The sequence below is a fragment of the Ursus maritimus genome, unplaced genomic scaffold (assembly GCF_017311325.1).
Source record: "Ursus maritimus isolate PB19 unplaced genomic scaffold, ASM1731132v1 scaffold_26, whole genome shotgun sequence".
Lineage (NCBI taxonomy): Eukaryota > Metazoa > Chordata > Mammalia > Carnivora > Ursidae > Ursus > Ursus maritimus.
The window spans coordinates 13,824,273-13,843,250 of record NW_024425119.1 but is presented as its reverse complement, the minus strand read 5'-3'; the positions used below and the strand labels follow the sequence as shown (position 1 = coordinate 13,843,250).

Here is an 18,978-nt window from a genome sequence, read left to right as displayed (position 1 = left end):
TCAAACTATGCAACATGGGTGACTTAATAGTCATCTCATGGCATGTAATAGCATTAAGTGGAAAGGATGGTCCCTAATATCAAAACCCTGACATAAAGGTAAAATGTGTAAACTCATTAAATAATAACCTGAAATTTGCTATGACTACCAAAAGGTTTTTTAAGAACTTACCCCAATAACACTTTCTCTATAAATATTTATTGAATGAATGAGTTAAGATCACCTTAAATATGGTTACCTATTATCTTTCCAAAATGTAACTTCATTATGTCATTCTCCTCTGCTTGAAATCATTCAATGGCTTCCAAGTACTATTAGAATGCTCTGTCATTGTAACCAAGGTCCTCCATGATATACTTCTCTTATATTATCAATTATTCACTCACTCCACAAATATTTACTAAGCACTGACTATAAGCCAAGCATTACTTTGGCCTGATGATGGTGGCTCAGAACAAGGGTGATGATAGTGGATGGTAAGAAAGACTGGATTCTAAATCTACTCTGAAGGCAGAGCCAACAGGATTTCCTGATAGACTGGTGAGATAAGGGATATAAAGAAAAAATACAAATGGCTCCAAGATTTTTGGCCTGAGCAAGCCGGGCGGAGCTACAATTAAGAGGGATGATCTTAAATAAAACCCTATGTTACACAGATAGTGAAAAGAAAGTGCTTTTCTAAATACATCTATGTTTTTATAAAGTTACCCTTTCTCTACACTCCCAGAATACCAATTTAACATCATTAGTATATTCACAGCCTTGTATTTAATGTCCTGCAATTGAATTCTTGTCTGCATCCTGAGGGCAAGTACTAAATTTTATCTTTAAATCCCCAGAACCAAAACAGCCTAACCTGTCTCTCAATATAGCTTTAATAAATAAATATAGCTCTAATGAATAAAAGCTCTCTGGAAATGAGGTCACCTTTAATAAGAAAAAAATCTTTGCCTCCAAAAATTGGTACGATATGTTGAGGGGGAAAACATCCCTGTGTCTCTGAGGCCTGTCTCTTATTTCTTTTGAACAAATTAGAAACCAAATGCTGTGTTTCATGCTACAAGGTCACTCCTCTCAAGAGTTCTAAGGCTAAGAGAATGGTGATTCAATAAGAACATAGAGGTACTAATGCCACTCAGAAAAGAGTTGAGAAAGTTTCAAACAGAAATCATATTTGAGTTTGACCATGAAAGCAAAATAGGATTTTTTTCATTCTTTTCTTTTCTTCCAGGAATAATAAAAGAGACGGAAAGATAGGCTTTTGAACAAACTATGAAGTTTATATACCTTTTATATAAAGGGTTTGGAATTCATCTAAAAGTAATAGGGATCCAACGAAAGAGAAGAATACAATCAAAATAGATTTAAGTTACAGAGAGATCACTCAGAAAATGCAGGGGAGGAGAATCAAGAAGGCTGAGGAAGCAAATGGATGAAATCTTTATCAAACAGATTATCAATATGCAAGGTTTCTGAATTCTAGCAATGGTGGTGTCATTCTCTAACAAAAAATATTAAAGGAATCATATTTCACTTGGAAAATCAATTGTAAAATGTGATTTGTTACACCTGAAGCAAATAATTTAAACCAGTTGGACTTTACATTCTAAGTTATTTGGTTGCTAAATGACAGCAAGAACAATTGTTAGGACTTTGATCAATTATGTACTGACTTGAAACTGTTATCTCACAGTATCATGTTGGTCCATCTTATCTCTCTATTCCTAGACTATAAGCCCCTAAAGGATAAGGGCCATATTTTCCAATTATTTTAACTCCCTTCTTATCAATTCACACAATGTTGCTCACACAATGTAAATTCTGTTAAGAACCTATGACGTTTAGAGATCATTCCAGTCACCATCATTCTCAACTTTCTCAGCAACTAAAAAAAATTTAGAACTTTTTAAGAATGCTTTATTAAGCAGTTTATTAAACCTAATCAAAATGCTTAAAACTTGAGCAATATGCTAACCTGGAGAGCATGTTTCATTTTGTGATATAACTTCAGATTCATCTTTTTCACCAGAAAGATCCTCTTCATCAGAAAGGACCAAAAAGGCTTCTTTTGGCAAACTTTCACTGCTTTCTTGTTTAGATGGTGAACCAAAAGAACCTTCCATCTTCTCTTCCAAATCTGGATTTGTCTCATCAATTGGAAGGAGAGAAGTTTTAGAGAAGCAAGTAAGTTCATCTTCGGCAGGTGCAAGCTTTTCCAAAATAGGAATAATTTCATCTGTCTCCATAGAATCTGTATTTTCCAAGATAATCTCATTTTTGTCATCTTTTATAACATTTTCACTAATGGTTTCTGCAAGGTCTGCAGAATTTTCATCTTCATTCTTTTCACTTTGGTCAATTTCCATACTGCTAGATATAGCCTCCTCTCCAAGAGCAGGTTCTGTGACAGCATCTTCCTTTGCCTTCTTTTCATTTTCAGGAGGTAGATCTGAACAAATAACTGTATCATCTGTTTCTAGGGTTTCTTCATCAGCATTGATATTACTATCAGCTTTATTTTTCTCATCAACTGAGAAAATCTGGTCTAACTTCTCATCATCCCCATTTTTTTCAAGAAAATCATCACCTTTATTGCTACTAGACTCTGTACTGTCAGTTTCAGGAACAGGTTCACACACTGGTACAGAACTTGGTTCAAAGGTGGGATCAAAAGCTGATTCAGAAGTCAGTTCACCAGAAGTGGGTTCATCAGAGGCCAGATCACCGGAGACTGGATCACCAGAGGCTGGATCACCAGAAGCCAGATCACCAGAGGCTGGATCATCAGAGGCCAGTGCTCCAGAGGACAGGTCACCAGAAGCTGAATCACCAGAGGCTGGATCACCGGAGATTGGTTCACCAGAGACTGATTCATCAGGGACCGATGCACCAGAGACCAATTCACCAGGGAATGGTTCACTGGAGACTGTTTCACCAGACACTATTTCACCAGAGGTGGTATCACCAGAGGTGGGATCGCCAGAGGTGGGATCGCCAGAGGCGGGATCGCTAGAAGCAGGATCGCCAGAGGTTAATACTTCAGAAGCCAGATCTTCAGGGGCTGAATCTCCAGAGGCTGGATCTCCCATAGCCAGATCAACAGAAGCTGGCTCATCAGAAGCTGGTTCTATACTATTAGGAGACAAAGGTTCATGCTTTAAATCATCATCCTGCTTGTTTTTTATATTAGCATTTAAGGTACAGGAGGTTTCTTTCCATTCTGATTTACTTTTTTCAGGGTCAAAACAAAGCTCTTCAATGCCATTCACCTCTTCCTTGTCATTAATATAATCCATATTTTCCAAAGGTGAGGTTGGGTCCAAATCTCCATTTTCATGGTTGCCATTTAACAGCTTGACATCAGCTTTCAACAGTTCTTCTTTGACCTTGTACACTGCTTCAAGTTGCTGACGATCACTCACTCTCATTGTTTTTCGAGCCTTAAAGACTTTTTTCTGAGGTTCTTCTATACTATCCATTTTGAATCTTTAAAAAGAGAAAGAGAGAGAAAGTTTAATCATTGAAACAAAAGCCACCTAATCATAAATGAACTGCAAATTGATCTTATAAGCAAGCAGCGCTTCATGTAATTTTGAAATAATGACATACAGAAAGCTTAATAATCCTTGCTATGTGTTAATTTTCATATTAACTGGATTTGTGTAATATAAAATTGATGACAGGTACAAACCATAGAGGATCAATAATCAGGAAGTATTAGAAAAAAAGGACAGCAAGAGTAGGTCTTCAGAGCCGCCCTTGGTGCTGGAACTGTCATGTCCCCTCTTCTTCCACTTCCCATGGCAAACAATAAAGGCCATTCATACCATTAAAAAAGAAAGAAAGAAAAAGCGAGAGAAAAAAAGGAAAAAGTGAGTAGTTTCTAGTTTTAATTCCCAGTAAGCTAATGAATTCAGAATCTGGAGGAGACACATAAGCATGTGTCAACAAAAAAGTTGATGGATAAAGAAAAATAAAAGTATGAGAGACCAAAAGCAGTAGAGGAATGGAAAAGCAGTATACAGATAAGGAAATAAAGAAAGTTAAATTAAGAAACACATAAGGAATGATTACATTTGCAATCAGGCATATCAAGATTAACAGTATTGCAAACCTATTTACAAAAGATTACATCAAAAAATTGCTAAGACAATTCACATAACAGGAAACAGTTACAAATCATATATCTGCAAATAATTTATCTAAGAGACTTGCATCTAAAAAATATAAAATATTATTACAACTGAATAATAACAAAATAACCCTATTTATAAATGGACAAAGTAATTGGGGTGCCTGGGTGGCTCAATCGGTTAAGCGCCTGACTCTTGCTTTCAGCTCAGGTCATGATCTCAGGGTTATGGGATTGAGTCTGATGGTAGACTCCACACTCAGCAGGGTGTCTGTGCTCAATGGAGAGTCTGTTTTCTCCCTCTCCCTTTCCCTCTGCTTCTCCCCACCCACCCCTAATTCAGGAAGCACAGAATCGCTCTCTAAAATAAATAAATCTTTTTTTAAAAATGGACAAAGTAATTGAATAAAAATTTCTTTACATAAATTGCCAATAAACCAATGCCAATAAGCACTAAAAATGAAAAGATGCTCAACATTACTAGTCATCAGAGAAATGTAAATCAAACTGCAATGAGATAACACTTCATATACACCAGGATGGCTATAATCAAAGAGAATAACGAGTATTAGTAAGGAGACAGACAAATTGGAACCCTCACACAATTGATGCTGGTGGGATTATAAAATGGTGCAGCTGCTCTGGAAAAGTCTGGCAATTCTGCATCATGCTAAACACTAATCATTAATTTTCTATCTTTCCTCTTTTGCAATACACATAAAGCTATAAATTTCCCTTTGAAGGTTGCTTTAGCTGCATCTCATATTTTGATGTGTTATATCTCCATTGTTGCTCTTAACATATTTTCTAATTTCCATTGTCATTTATTCTTTCACATGTCAGTTAATTAAAAGTTCCTTTAAAAGGTATATATTATGACCATGAAGCTCATTAAAAAAATACAAGGGTGGTTTCATATTAAAAAAAAAATCAAGCAATGTAGCTTGTGAGTCATGAAGCATTATGGCTTTATTTCAGGCCAAATCAAGGTGTCTGTCTGATAAAAACGTATCAGAACTCTAAGCCCCAACGACTTAGAATGTGACCTTATTTACAGTCTTTGCAGAGGTAAACAAGATAAAATAACATCATTAGGGTGGGCCCTAACCCACTATGACTGGTACCCTTATAAAAAGGGGGGAAAAATTTTTTTTTGAGTAAAGCAATAGAAGTTTATTAAGTGAAGATACAGAAAAAACTTTCAAGAGTGAGACGGGTCCTGACAGGGTTGCCCAAAAAGGGGAAAATCTGGATATAGATACGCACACAGAGAGCCATGTAAAAACTGGAGTCTGGCTGTCACAAGTCACAGCTAGGAGAGAGGTCTGGAACAGGCCCTTCCTTAGTTCCTTCATGGCCCTAGATCACCTTGATTTTAGACTTCTAGCATCTAGAACTACGAGACAGTGAATTCCCTATTTAAAAACATACATACATACATGCATATATAAAATTCAAGCAATGAATTCAAAATTCACTGCATAAACAGAATAGAGGGTGAAAATAAACACTAGATCATCTCAACATACAGAACATTCATTTGACAAAATTCAACACTGACTCATAATTAAAACTCTCAGAAAACTAAGGAGAAGAAAACAAATGTAATAAACATTATCTACAAAGAAAACTACAGATATTGTACTTAATGGTGAAATAAGATCAGAACCAAGACAAGGATGTTCCCTAATACCATTTCTATGTTAACATCTAGCCAGTGAGGTAAAGCAAGCAAAAGATGCAAGGACTTTGTCCTGGAGAAAACAATGTCACCAGTCTATAACGGAATAAAACAGAACTCTTTTACAGACTAAGATATACAGGAAGCAAAAATATTGCTTTCACACTGGATTTTCACTCATCATCACCATTACCTGTAGGAATGATGGCTGGATACACTTGCTTTGCTAGAGTGGGGGGGGTGGGGAAGCAGCCTCTGACATCTGGGAACTTAATCTGAGGCTCACAACTAGACCTCATTGTTATAAATTGACTTGATGCTTACAGCTAAGCCATGTTGTTCTCCTGAACATAAAATCACCTCGACATTCAAATTAGACAAGGTCACTGTGCGATCTGTGAAATATCAAACCTCTCTCTCTCTGACTAAATGAGTGATGGCTACTTTTTTTAAAAATAAATCACAGTTTTATCCTCTTACTGTAGTCTGTCCTCCCTACAGATAAGATTTATTGCAATAACCAAGCACAGAATTTGCCCCCACTTTCTGATAGCACCTAATCCAGAGTAAGGCTCTATTTTCTCAAACCCTCCCCCAAATAACTCAATCTCTACTATACTAAACCCAATATATTGTTATATTTTTTCTAATATCCTCTTCCTGACTGATGTGCCTCAGTTTCCCCACGGTGAGCATTCTCCCTCACTGCAACAAATAATAAACCCAACATGTTCAATTACAGGTCTGATTCTGATGTTCCATTGTTCTTTTTGGCTGAAAGGCATAAAACTATGGCCTAGTCTATTTGCTAGAGGCCAATACAGCTTGAAAACCTACCACTTTGTTACAGTACTTCTAGACTGTGGTACATTCTGCATTCATTTGCTCACTTTAAGCCAATTACTTATATTTCTTAGTCTTCCTAGCCTTTTAATTATGGAACTCTATAAAAATATTCAGAACAATTATCTTTCAATTGAACATAAACTTCAATGCAGAATCATCATAGGCACTATTTTAAGGATTATTCATTACAGTCTACCATTTAACCTTCAAGTTTTTTCCCACCCGCTATCCATTTCAAACTCACACTAACCGAAAAATTTTCTGCAAAGAGGATGCAATGTAAATTTTGTAGTCACATTTTCTTGCTGACTCCAAAGACAAAAAGTAACTAACTTTAGCATAAGAAGTATGATTACCTTTCAAATATTTTTAAATACTGAACTGCAATTCTTTTGGACTCTCACCTCATAATGTCCCCATTTCTCAGCTGTTATATGGAAGCTGACAGTTATTGACAGCTGCATTAACAAGAAGAATTCCTCTAAAAAAAAGTGTATTTTCATAATTTTCAGTAACCCCTTTAAGAACATAAATCCTGCAGGGATTCCTGGGTGGCTCAGTCAGTTAGGCATCTGCCTTTGGCTCAGGTCATGATCCCAGGGTCCTGGGATTGAGTCCAGCACCGAGCTCCTTGCTCTACATGGAGCCTGCTTCTCCCTCTGCCTCCTTTTCCCTCTGCTTGTACGCACTCTCTCTCTCTGACAAATAAATAAGTCTTAAAAAAAAAAAAAAATTCTGCAGACAGGATTCGAATTCCAGCTCTCCCATGTATTTACTATATAACACTGGGCAAGTTTCCTAACATTAGTTTTAGCTACCTTAAAAAGGGAGTATCATTATCGGTACCTGCCACAGAAGTTGTAGTCATGAGTAAATGAGATTCTATACATTAAGGACTTAGAACCTAGTAAACATTCAATAATGTTATCATAATTGTCTACGTATATTAAGAATGTTTTTAGACATAAATTAGAGAATCTGAGACAAATTTCTCTTTACTTCTGGTATTTTGTAAATAAGTTAGAACATCCAACATGCAAACATCACATCTAAAGTTAAATTGCCACCACCAAATAACATTTAATAAAAATAAATATTATCCAAGCAAGCTGGTTTTACCAATTAAATTGCCATTCAATTCAGTAATAATAAAGTGCTGTACAAAGAATTACAAAATAACTACCATCTATACCCACAAGGGAGCACACTACAGCCATTTACCACACTTTTATGGGTTCTAAGTATAATGAAAAACAGACAAAGCATAAGGAAGTAACATGAACAACCAGTTCAAACTAGTTCAGCCATATCTGTGCAAACCAATCAGCAGTAACTTTTTAAAAATCTATTTTGCATAAGGACAGTATATTTAAGAAAGATACACATTAGAAAAGGGTGTGTTACCTGCAAACAAGTCTCCATGGCTGTACTACCGGAACAATACATTTCTAAGGATCATTTTAAATACGTCATCTGGAACTGAGATGCCATTCACAAAACTATTCTACAAAAGAAAAACTACTTTTTTAGGTTGCAACACTAGAATCATGAAGCTTTCATATGACTGTAATTCATTTTCACAGGAAAAAGCATTTATATTTTACAGTAGAAAATGTCTGCCATATCTAGAAGTAAATGTGTAAAACGTGATGAACTTCCTCTAGAAAATATTTTTTCATGAAGAAGATAGTCAAAAAACTGTTTTTAGGTTCCTATTCTATATATTCAGATTCAAGAACTCTGAGACAATACCATCACAAATAAAATCTTTTTCTACAGCTTGGTTTTTCACCTTTACCATAGGAATTTATATTTAAATAACCAAGAAGGGTACGTTACCTGCAAATAAGTATCTATAGCTTAGAATTTTTCTCAAATTTTGGGTAAATTATTTTTAAGGAAAGCCCAATGAACCTCTTCTTTTTTTAAGTGAAAACATTATTTTCTTCTCTGCTTCATCCCCCCTCCACCTACAACTTTTATTCTTTTTTCCAGCAAAGAGATCATAGCTATGAAACAACAAAGGGAAGTATTACCAAAAGCTGTAATGTCTTAGCCTACAATCTGCCTGCTCAAAAAGCTCAAGAATTTAAGTGGCTGCTCAAGAGCTGCTCACAAACTCAGCCAATCAGTAGCCAGCATTTTGATTCCTGCCCAGCAACAGGAGACAGACAATAAGGTCAGAGAAACATAGTTAAAACCTGGATCCGCAATACATTAGTGAGGTTCTTTGTCTAATATAAGTAATCTAGAACATAAATGCATAAAATCTAAATCCATATGATACACACTTAATATATCACATAAATAAATGAATAAAAATTTATACCTTTTATGCTATTTCAATTTATCTTCCTTTAAATATCCATGAATGTTTCCAAAATTATAGATCAATTCCCTAACTGGAGAATGAGTCAAATATGGACAATACATAGTAAGAATGCACTTCTCTCCCCATGGGTAAGAATCCACGAAATTCAAATGTAAATTTCTTTAAAAAATTTTTTTTAAATCCACAATGTTTAACATTTATAAAACATTTATAACTAAAAATTCAGCAATACCTTAAATCCAAATAATAAGATTCTTTTCATACCCACCTATCACTATTGTTATAGATTTCTGATTCCAAAAATTAACAGTATTATGGACCCAAAGGTTTACTACAGATAGCATCATGAAGTATTTTGTTGCCTACTGCACCGAACTGACTTAGTTTGATTCATCTAATGAAATTTAAATGCCTGACTCTTGACAATCTATATTAAGTGTTGTAAGTACAATTATTACATCTTTTTCTCCTTAACTGCCTTTCACAGCAGGTTATGAGCTCTCCCCTTTTGAAGCAATAAAGCAAATGTGTGGATTACAACAGTCAATACTCATGTAAATTGAAGGGAAATTTTTCCTATACTACATCATTCTGCAGTCCTTTAAACATAAAATTATTTTAAAAATAGGAAATCTGTCATCTGAGTATGTTTCTCTCAAATTCACTACCTATCAGACTTTCTTAGTAAACAAGTTTTAAAAATAAACCTCATTTTTTTCTCCTTCACAGATGAACCTTGTAATTTTTCAAACATACCCAAGAGGGAGCTTGCTGCAGCCATACTCTTAGTTTATATAATCTCCCCATAGGAAAAATAAATCAGCAGCTGCTTCAGTGCTTCGTCCTGTGAGAGAACTGAAATTCACTGCCTGATTGGCTCAAAGCCGATGCTGTCTAAAACCAATCAGACATCAGCATCACAAACCTTGCCCAGCAACAAGGGAAGCAGATGAGGGCAAGTACTCTACCAAGAATCCAAACGGTGTGAAAATAAAGGTGAAGGATTACACTGAAACATATTTGATGAAACTGAAACATACAATATACTCCCAGATTTATAGTTTGAATAAGTCTACCGTAGGGTTTTTCTGATGAATAAACAAGGGTCTGTACTACTGCTTTCCAAGAACAGTGAACAGAACAATAGGAAGCACCTGTATTGTTAAATCAAAACATATGCAGACACACACAAACACTATCCTACTTCAAAGTTATGGATACCTGACGAAGTGTACTTAAAAATGAAACTTAGCACAAACTTGCAAAATATGAAGCAAAGCCATTTAAGTGGACTTGACATTTCTATCTTTGACAAAAGCACTCCAAGTACATTCATGCTGTTAACTGGCATTAGTGTAATATTATTCTGAATAACGGGATGCTGGAAATAATTTTTATTCAAATTTGAGTTTTCCTTAAATGGCTTAAATAAATACTGGTCAACAGAACTGACTAATAATAATTTACTCTTAAATAATCGCTTTATGCTCACAATTCCTAGCCTCTTCAGAAACACAACTCTGCTAATTGATTCTTTAAGAACCCATTCTCCATTGAGAAGTGTGATTTTATTTCACACACCCAAATTTTACTTGAGAATTCTGTAACAGTCCTGAAAATAAAATCATAAAGAATAGGCAATGTGTTGCACAATAAATCTGCTTTACTGTACACAACCCACTAATGAGACTGGTAAACCTGAAAATGCAAAGGTCCATGCACGTTGATACTTATCTGCACAAATTTAGTATAAAGACTTTCTAAATTTTTATCTTAAATAATTGGATACATCTCTGTTAATAGTTATTTTTCTAAAACTTCAGTAAAACATAATCATTACTCTCACTACGTCTGTTTAAAATCCCACAAAGATTTTCATCATGTTTCCATATTCTCTTTCTTCCTATAGGTTTTCTCTCCCAGTCACTCACAAAGCACTCACAATATTTACTTTAGGATCCAGAATTCCCTGTAGTTCACAATTCTTCAGTTCTACTAAAGTTATCGTTCTTCTCTCAATTGCATAAAAACACCTTCAATAGCTATCCTACCATCTTTAAAAAAATATTAATTGGTGAAATCTGTTATCTAACATTCATTCAAGAAAGTATTAAGTGATCATAATATTTAACACCTCAATGAAGAATCCCTTCTATCTGTCATCAACCTACAGATACCAGCTGGAGTATCAAAATGAAATATCTCCAAACTAAATTTTTTAAAAAAATAATCAACAAAGGAAACATTGGGCTTGCTGTACCAACAATTCCTTGGACAAAGTAGGATCAAATCATATCTTGCAATTTTGGTTACATCAAAACCGAATGGTCACTACAGTCTAACTTGTTATACATTCACTGCTATGTTTTGAGAAATTCTAGGGTATTCTACATGAAAAAATGCAAGATGCCCTAAAATCACTTTTCCAAGTGTATTTCTGGGATCATTCTGTTATACAGGCAAATTAAAACTAACTGACCTGATTCAACAAATGCAATTTTAGAATACATTTATCAGATTACACCCCCTTAGAAAATGAGCCAGTTATCTTATTCATCAGGGCCCTATCCACTAGCTTGGCCCACTCACCAAACTCTACCACCTGTGCATATAATAGTGAAGTTACAGAAGTACATGTATTAATTTCTTCAGGATTTTAAACCAGTTGTCCAAATGTATTTTTCACAGTTTGCTTGGGTGAATTAAAACACCCAGAATGATTTATAAGAAGTTGAAAGATGTAAATCCTTCAAATGCCAGGAAATAGCTCTAACTTTTCTTAGTGACCTAACCTAAGGAGAAAGAGTGAAAGCTTACTTTCTGTTTATTAGCCAGCTTTCACTAAGTAATACTGACTGGCTAATAACATTCTTCTTTCTAGGTGATAGGCTGAAGGAGCAGCACCTTCACCCCAAATCTAGGCCTTGTGGCAAAGGGAAAGGACCACAATGACAGAACCATAAAATATACCAGGGTTTTAAAGCTATCTCTTAGACACAGTATACACCACTTTCACGCACGGTCTATTGGTTAAAGCCACATTAGACATTAAGGGGGTAGAGAAGTAAAAAGCAACTACTCGAAAACACTTCATGTCACATGGGAAAAGGTACAAATATGTAGTCTTACAGAAAGAAAGGATAATGGTGAACTATCATATAATCTACCACGCTTTAAAAATACATAATTATAAAAAGCTTGGCCTACCAAGGATTTCTAACCTAACAAAACTGGGTCTACTCAATTATCTCTTCTAACATTAGTGTAACAGTGGAGATAGGATAAATCACTCTAACTCTCTAGATTTTATCTCAAGTGTAAAACTGAGATCAGACCAGATGCTTGCTAAATTCCATTCTAGCTCAAAGTTTATATTATTTTACAAATGTCTAGATATACTGATGCTCTTTTATAATTCAGTTTTCATTATAAAATACTGTGAACATGCAAAATTTAACGACCATGTGTGTACCCATCACCCAGATAAGAAACAAAACAATTAGAAATAAAAAACAAAGCCCTCAGTATAACACTGCCAGACAGCATGCTCTCCTTCCCATTCCCAACTCCTTAACACAAAATTAAGCATAATCTTGAACTTGATGTTTAGTATTTTTAGGCATGCCTTATACTTTCTGTATATTATAAATTCCCCTTTTTGTTAACTAAACAACATACTTTAAAAGGAGAAAGACACTGATACTTATCAAGGGATAATTACATGTCAGAAACTATACCAAGTCATATTCTTTTCTCATGTATTTAAGTGACAACTTACATCAATTCATGTTTACATATGACCTGAATGAATACATCAAAAATCATGCTGCTATCACGCATGTCTTTACACAGTAATTTTAGCTTGGTAAGGTCAACCAGACACCCAATTCAGTACAAAGTTGTTTTTGTTAGCATTGATTGCCCTTCTTATACATTTCATCCTTTAAATTTTGCTACCATGGGGTGTTCTATTTTCTCAGAATGTTAAGCAATAAATAAACAACAGATGATCCTTGAATAACACAGATATGAACTGCACAGGTCCACTTATGTGCAAATTTTTTAGAGTATAGTACTGTAAATTTATTTTCTTTTCCTTATGATTCTCTTAATATTTCCTTTTCTTTAGCTTTACTGTAAAAATACAATATACAACATACATAAAATAAAAAATATGTGCTAACTGTTTATGTTATCAGAAAAGCTTCCAGTCAATAGCAGACTATTAGTAGTTAAGTTTTGGGGAAGTGAAAAGTTATATGCAGATTCTTTACTGCATTTGGGATGGGCACCCTATCAACCACATTGTTCAAGACTAAACTGTATATGGTATTTGCCACAATTTTCTTCTCTCTTTGAAAATGGAGAAATCATTCCATGTAATTCCTAAAGACTATCAACAGAGTAAATGCAATCTGATAGTTGACTCTTAATTTTACCCAACCTGCAGACTGGTTCATATATTAGCCACAACAATACTACCAGTATCCTAAATATTCAATTATCTTTTTTTTTTTAAAGATTTTATTTATTTATTTGACAGAGATAGAGACAGCCAGCGAGAGAGGGAACACAAGCAGGGGGGTGGAGGAAGAAGCAGGCTCAGAGCGGAGGAGCCTGATGGGGCTCGATCCCATAACGCCGGGATCACGCCCTGAGCAGACGCTTAACCACTGTGCCACCCAGGCGCCCCTCAATTATCTTTTAAAAGTAACTTATCCATAAGTCATCTTAGCAAATAACAGAATTCACTCAACAAACTATAAGGCAATTTCCTCAATCTTATAAAGGGAATTTAGGAAAAGCCCACAACTAACATCATACTTAATAGTGAAAGACAGAAAGCTTTTGCCCTAAGATCAAGAACAAGACAAAATGCTTGCTCTTAACACTTCTACTCAGCATTGACTAGAGGTACTAGCCAGCAATTAGGCAAGAAAATGAAATAAAGGCATCTAATTTAAAAAGAACAAAGTAAAGCTAACTCTATTTCAATGACAAAATCTCGTATATGGAAAATTGTGAAGAATCCACTAAAAAATCATAAGAACTAGTAAGTGAGTTTAGGAGGTTGCAAGATACAAGATCAATATATAAAATCTATTGAATTTCTATACAGATGCAATGAACAATTCAAAAGTGAAATTTAAAAAACAATTCTATTTACAATAGCATCAAAAATAACAAACTTAACAAAAAGAAATACAAAACTTCATTCTCTGAAAAACTATAAAACATTGTTGAGGAAATTAAAGAAGACCTAAATAAACACAAAGACAATGCATACTCCTGAATCAAAAGGCTTAATATTAAGATGCCAATACGCAAAACTGATCTACTGATTCAAAGTAATCCCTATTAAAAGTCTAGCTTTCTTCTTTGCAGAAATTGACAAACTGATCCTAAAATTCATATGGAAATGCAAGGGACCCAAAATAGCCAAAACAACCTTGAAAAAGAAAAACAACACTTGAAAAACTCTTTCTTCATATTTTTCAAAACTTAACTACAAAGCTACAGTAATCCTGTGAGTGTGGTACTACTAGCAAAAAGGACAGACATATAAATCAATGGAAAAGATCTCTCAGTCAAGAAATAAATCCTCACATTTATTTGCAGTCAACTAATATCTGATAAGGGTGCCAAGACCATTCAATGAAGAAAGAATAATATTTTCAACAAATACTGTTGGGACTACTAGATAGCCACATGCAAAAGAATGAATTTGGACTCCTCTTCTCTTATCATATATAAAAATTAACTTCAAATGGCTTAAAGACCTAAATTTAAGACCTAAAGTTTTAAATCTTAAAAGAAAACATAGATATAAATCTTAGAATAGGCAATAGTTTCTTATATTTGACCAAAGAAAATAGGCAATGAAAGAAAAAAAAAAAAGATTAACTGGACTTCCATCAAAATTTAAAAACTTTTATCCTGCAAATGACACATAAAGAAAGTGAAACAACTCACGCAATGGGAGGAAATACCCGTAAATAACATATCTTATAAGAGACTTGTACCTACTAGGACATAAAAAACTGTTACAACTCAATAATAAAAAAGCAAATAACCCAATTTAACAATGAGAAAAGTACTTGATATTTCTCCAAAATATACCAATAAAAAATAAACCCGAAAAGATGCTTATTATCATTAGTCATCAGAGAAATGCAAATCAAAACCACAATGAAATAACACTATACACACATCACGATGGCTATAATCAAAGACAGACTATAACAAGTGTTAGCAAGGATGTAGAGAAACTGGAAACTTCATATAATGCTGGTGGAACTATAAAATGAAGCAGCTGCTCTGGAAAACAGTCTGGCAGTTCATCAACATGTTAAACATAGAGTTGGCATAAGATCTAGCAATTCCACTCCTAGCTATATAACCAAAAGAAATAAAAATATATGTCCACGGAAAAACCTGTACACGAATGTTCACAGAAATAGCCAAAAGCGACCATTCATAATAGCCAAAATAACCCAAATTTCCACAACTGACAGTTAAATAAAATGTGGTATATCCATACAATGGAATATTATTTCGCTATAATATAAGAAATGAGTACTGATAATTATTACAATATGAATGAACCTTAAAAATATGCTGAGTAAAAGGAGCCTGTCACAAAAGGCTACATATTGAATGATTCCATTTATATGAAATGTCCAGAATAAGCAAATCTGTAAAGACAGAAAGCACATTAGTGGTTGCCAAGGATTGGGGAACTGGGGAGGAAATGAAAACTAGCTGCTAAAGGGTATAGGGTTTCTTCATAGGACAATAAAAATGTTGTAAAATTAATTGTGGTAATATATGCAAACTCTGAAAATATTTTTTTAAGATTTTATTTATTTAGGGGCTCCTCTGGGTGGCTCAGTCGTTAAGCCTCTACCTTCAGCTCAGGTCATGATATTTGGGTCCTGGGATGGAGCCCCATGTCAGGCTCCATGCTCAGCAGGGAGCCTGCTTCTCTCTCTCCTCCCCACTCATGCTGTCTCTCACTCTCTCTCTCTCTCTCTCCCCTCTCTCTCAAATAACTAATAAAATATTTTTTAAAAAGATTTATAAAAAAAAGATTTTTAAAAAGGAGCACGTGCGCAAGTGAGGAGAGGGACAATGGGAAAGGGAGAGAATCTCAAGCAGACTCCATGCCAAGTGTGGAGGGCTCCATCCCATGACCCTGAGATCATGACCTAAGTCAAAATCAAGAGTCCAGCACCCAACCAACTGAGCCACCCAGGCAGCCCAACTATGTAAATATATTTTTTCTTTTTTCTTTTTATCATGATAATGTTAGTCACCATACAGTACATCATTAGTTTTTGATGTAGTGTTCCATGATTCATTGTTTGCGTATAACACCCAGTGCCCCATGCAATACGTGCCCTCCTTAATACCCTTCACTGGGCTAGCCCATCCCCCCACCCACTCCCCTCTAAAACCCTCAGTTTTAAAACCACTGGACTGTACACTTTTTTCAGGTGAATTGTATGGTATATGAATTATATCTCAAACCTGTTCTTTAAAAAAAGAAATATCAGAACTACAGTTAATTTTTTGTTGTTTTTTTTAATCAAACCCTCCTTTACAAAGCCACACTTTTAACACAGACAAAACAATGATACCAAGAGACCTCAACGTTGGGTTATACTTTAGGGAGTTTACATTTCTGGGTCAAGAAGTATATCTATAATCATACCAGTGATGAAAGACAACATACATAAAATAACGGCAGCCTTATTCTCCTGTGCTAAGCTTAAATAAACCAGTTATTCTTTTTCCCTGTTCTAAATAGAACAATTCTTTAGTATGTTTATACCATAGGATGATAATAATGGGCATGAGATACTCATATATGAAATAAATAAATAAATAAATAAATAAATAAATAAATAAATAAAACTTTATCAGCAAAAAAAAAAATCAAACAGTACTGACCATGGTGAGGACAAAATGTATATTAATAAAATCGTCTACACATGGAAAATTAACAAAAGAACTAGAAAGTCTTAAGTAAAACAGAAGTATTTGCTCCTATTACAAACTGGCACTATCAAAAAAACCTTATATGTAATGAACGTTGATAGATTTGTTTTAAAATGAGGTATACTTAGTGAACCTTCTGGAGTTACATAAAGCTTTGTCTCATTTTATCAACATTGTCTTTATTCAAAATGATGGTCTTGCCACCATTACTACATTTTCCAATACTTTAAATGCGCCTTTTTAGAAATAATTATTAAAATGGACCTTAATATCTATATTCATATATTGTTTAACAAAACAATTTGGCACATCTCATATGTCTACTATGAGATTAAAACATTTTAAGGGTCCACAACTTTGTTGTCAGAAACCATTTTAAAATATGCTCGTATCATTATGATGTGCTTCAGAGGTGATTTAACAAAAGAATGAAAATTAAGTATTCTGATACAATATTAATAAGTATATAGTGTCTGGCACATAGTACACACTTAGTAAATATTGGCTAAAAGAATGATGAACTATATAACTAATATCTAAAATAATTCTTAAATTAAAAACTAAATTACAGGGCATCTGGGTGGCTCAGTCAGTTAAGCATCTGCCTTCAGCTCAGGTCATGATCTCAGGATCCTGGGATCAAGCCCTGCATTGGGCTCCCTGGTCAGCGGAGAGTCTGCTTCTCCCTCTCCCTGCTTGTTTTTTCTCTCATGTTCTCTACCTCAAATCAATAAATAAAATTAAGGGAAAAAAAACTAAATTAACCTTTTAGGAAGCAAAGACAGTATTTTTGACACAACTGCAAACTAACATGCTGGCAGGTTCACATACAGCAGGTGTACATACAGAGGACAACCTTTCTTTGGGGACTCAGGATGCCTATTTACTAATAAAAAGTAACAATATATATCCACTTACATATAATGCTGCCTCAGAAAAAGTGCAATACATGGCACCATTAAAATTAATCAAATCTGACATGAGAGGCATTTTTCAAGCCTTACAAAATTTGTTTAGTTTGATTTCATATTTCAAAACATAAAATATCATTTTGAAAGAAATTCACTTTTGCTTATTTTTATATAATGACAATCTTCTCTACAATAATGAACATACCCAAAGGGAGCCCACTGCAGCCATCTTATCAGTTCTCTCATAGCAACAGAAACTAAAATACAGTTTGCATAGTCACTGTGGTTGGCTAAAGAAAGCAGGTTCATGTAACCAGTCAGAAAGCTAGAAGTTGGACAACCATAAAAGGAGAAATTTTAAATCTGCCTGGCAACAGCCTAAAAATAGAACACACTAGTATAAATCCCAGAATAGATGTGACTATAAGAGCAAAACTACCATCAAAAACTTTATTTTTGGGGGGGGGGGGGAGATGTGTCTTGCACTTCATCATCTAAAATATTAACTTGGCATCTTTTCTTACTAGACAGCAATTAAAGAAAAAATAAACACTGAACTACAGGCCACTTCAAATTACATGTCATTGTTCATATTATTTTATTCATATATAGGTGTATGTGTGCATTTATGTACATACATGTTTAAGCACTTTTCTTCTTCAAGAGAATGATGAGGCATTTTAATCACAGCTCTAAAACATTCAAGGCTCTGTAAAATCTAACAAAGTCTGAACAGCACTGCATTTTTTTCCTATCACTTTTTCCCTGAAATAATTTGGGAATCTGAGTTACGGGTAAAAGACCATTTACTGTGTATTAAAAATACAAAGATAAATAATTTATCAACGCAGATCTCTAAACAGTGGGGATTATGCCTTATTCTGTTTTAAAACAAACTTGTTCTAACAAACAATAGTGTCTTTCATACAGTAGGCATTCAGTAATTCTTTTTCTTAAATTAATTTCTGTTACCGAGAAAAATTATCTTATTGTTCCTGTCAAGTAAAAGTTAAATTAACATGTAAAATTATAATCTATATAATACTGATATTTTTGATTTTTCAATTTTGCCTGA

General features: G+C 34.4%; 1 protein-coding gene across 6 annotated transcripts in view; it reads right to left on the bottom strand.

Annotated features, from left to right (window-relative positions):
• Positions 1-18,978, bottom strand: part of LOC103677770 (activating transcription factor 7 interacting protein) — a 113,779-nt gene that overhangs the window by 56,992 nt on the left and 37,809 nt on the right. For 4 of the 6 annotated variants that reach the window (XM_008707018.2, XM_040642182.1, XM_008707016.2 and 1 more), the window contains exon 2: positions 1,976-3,486. In XM_008707018.2, the coding sequence (XP_008705240.2) occupies positions 1,976-3,479 (1,504 nt within the window). In that variant the 5' untranslated portion in view covers positions 3,480-3,486. Of the gene's footprint in view, positions 1-1,975; positions 3,487-8,063; positions 8,164-18,978 lie in introns of all 6 variants that reach the window. The other 2 variants (XM_040642180.1, XM_040642181.1) reach the window with 1 other exon arrangement.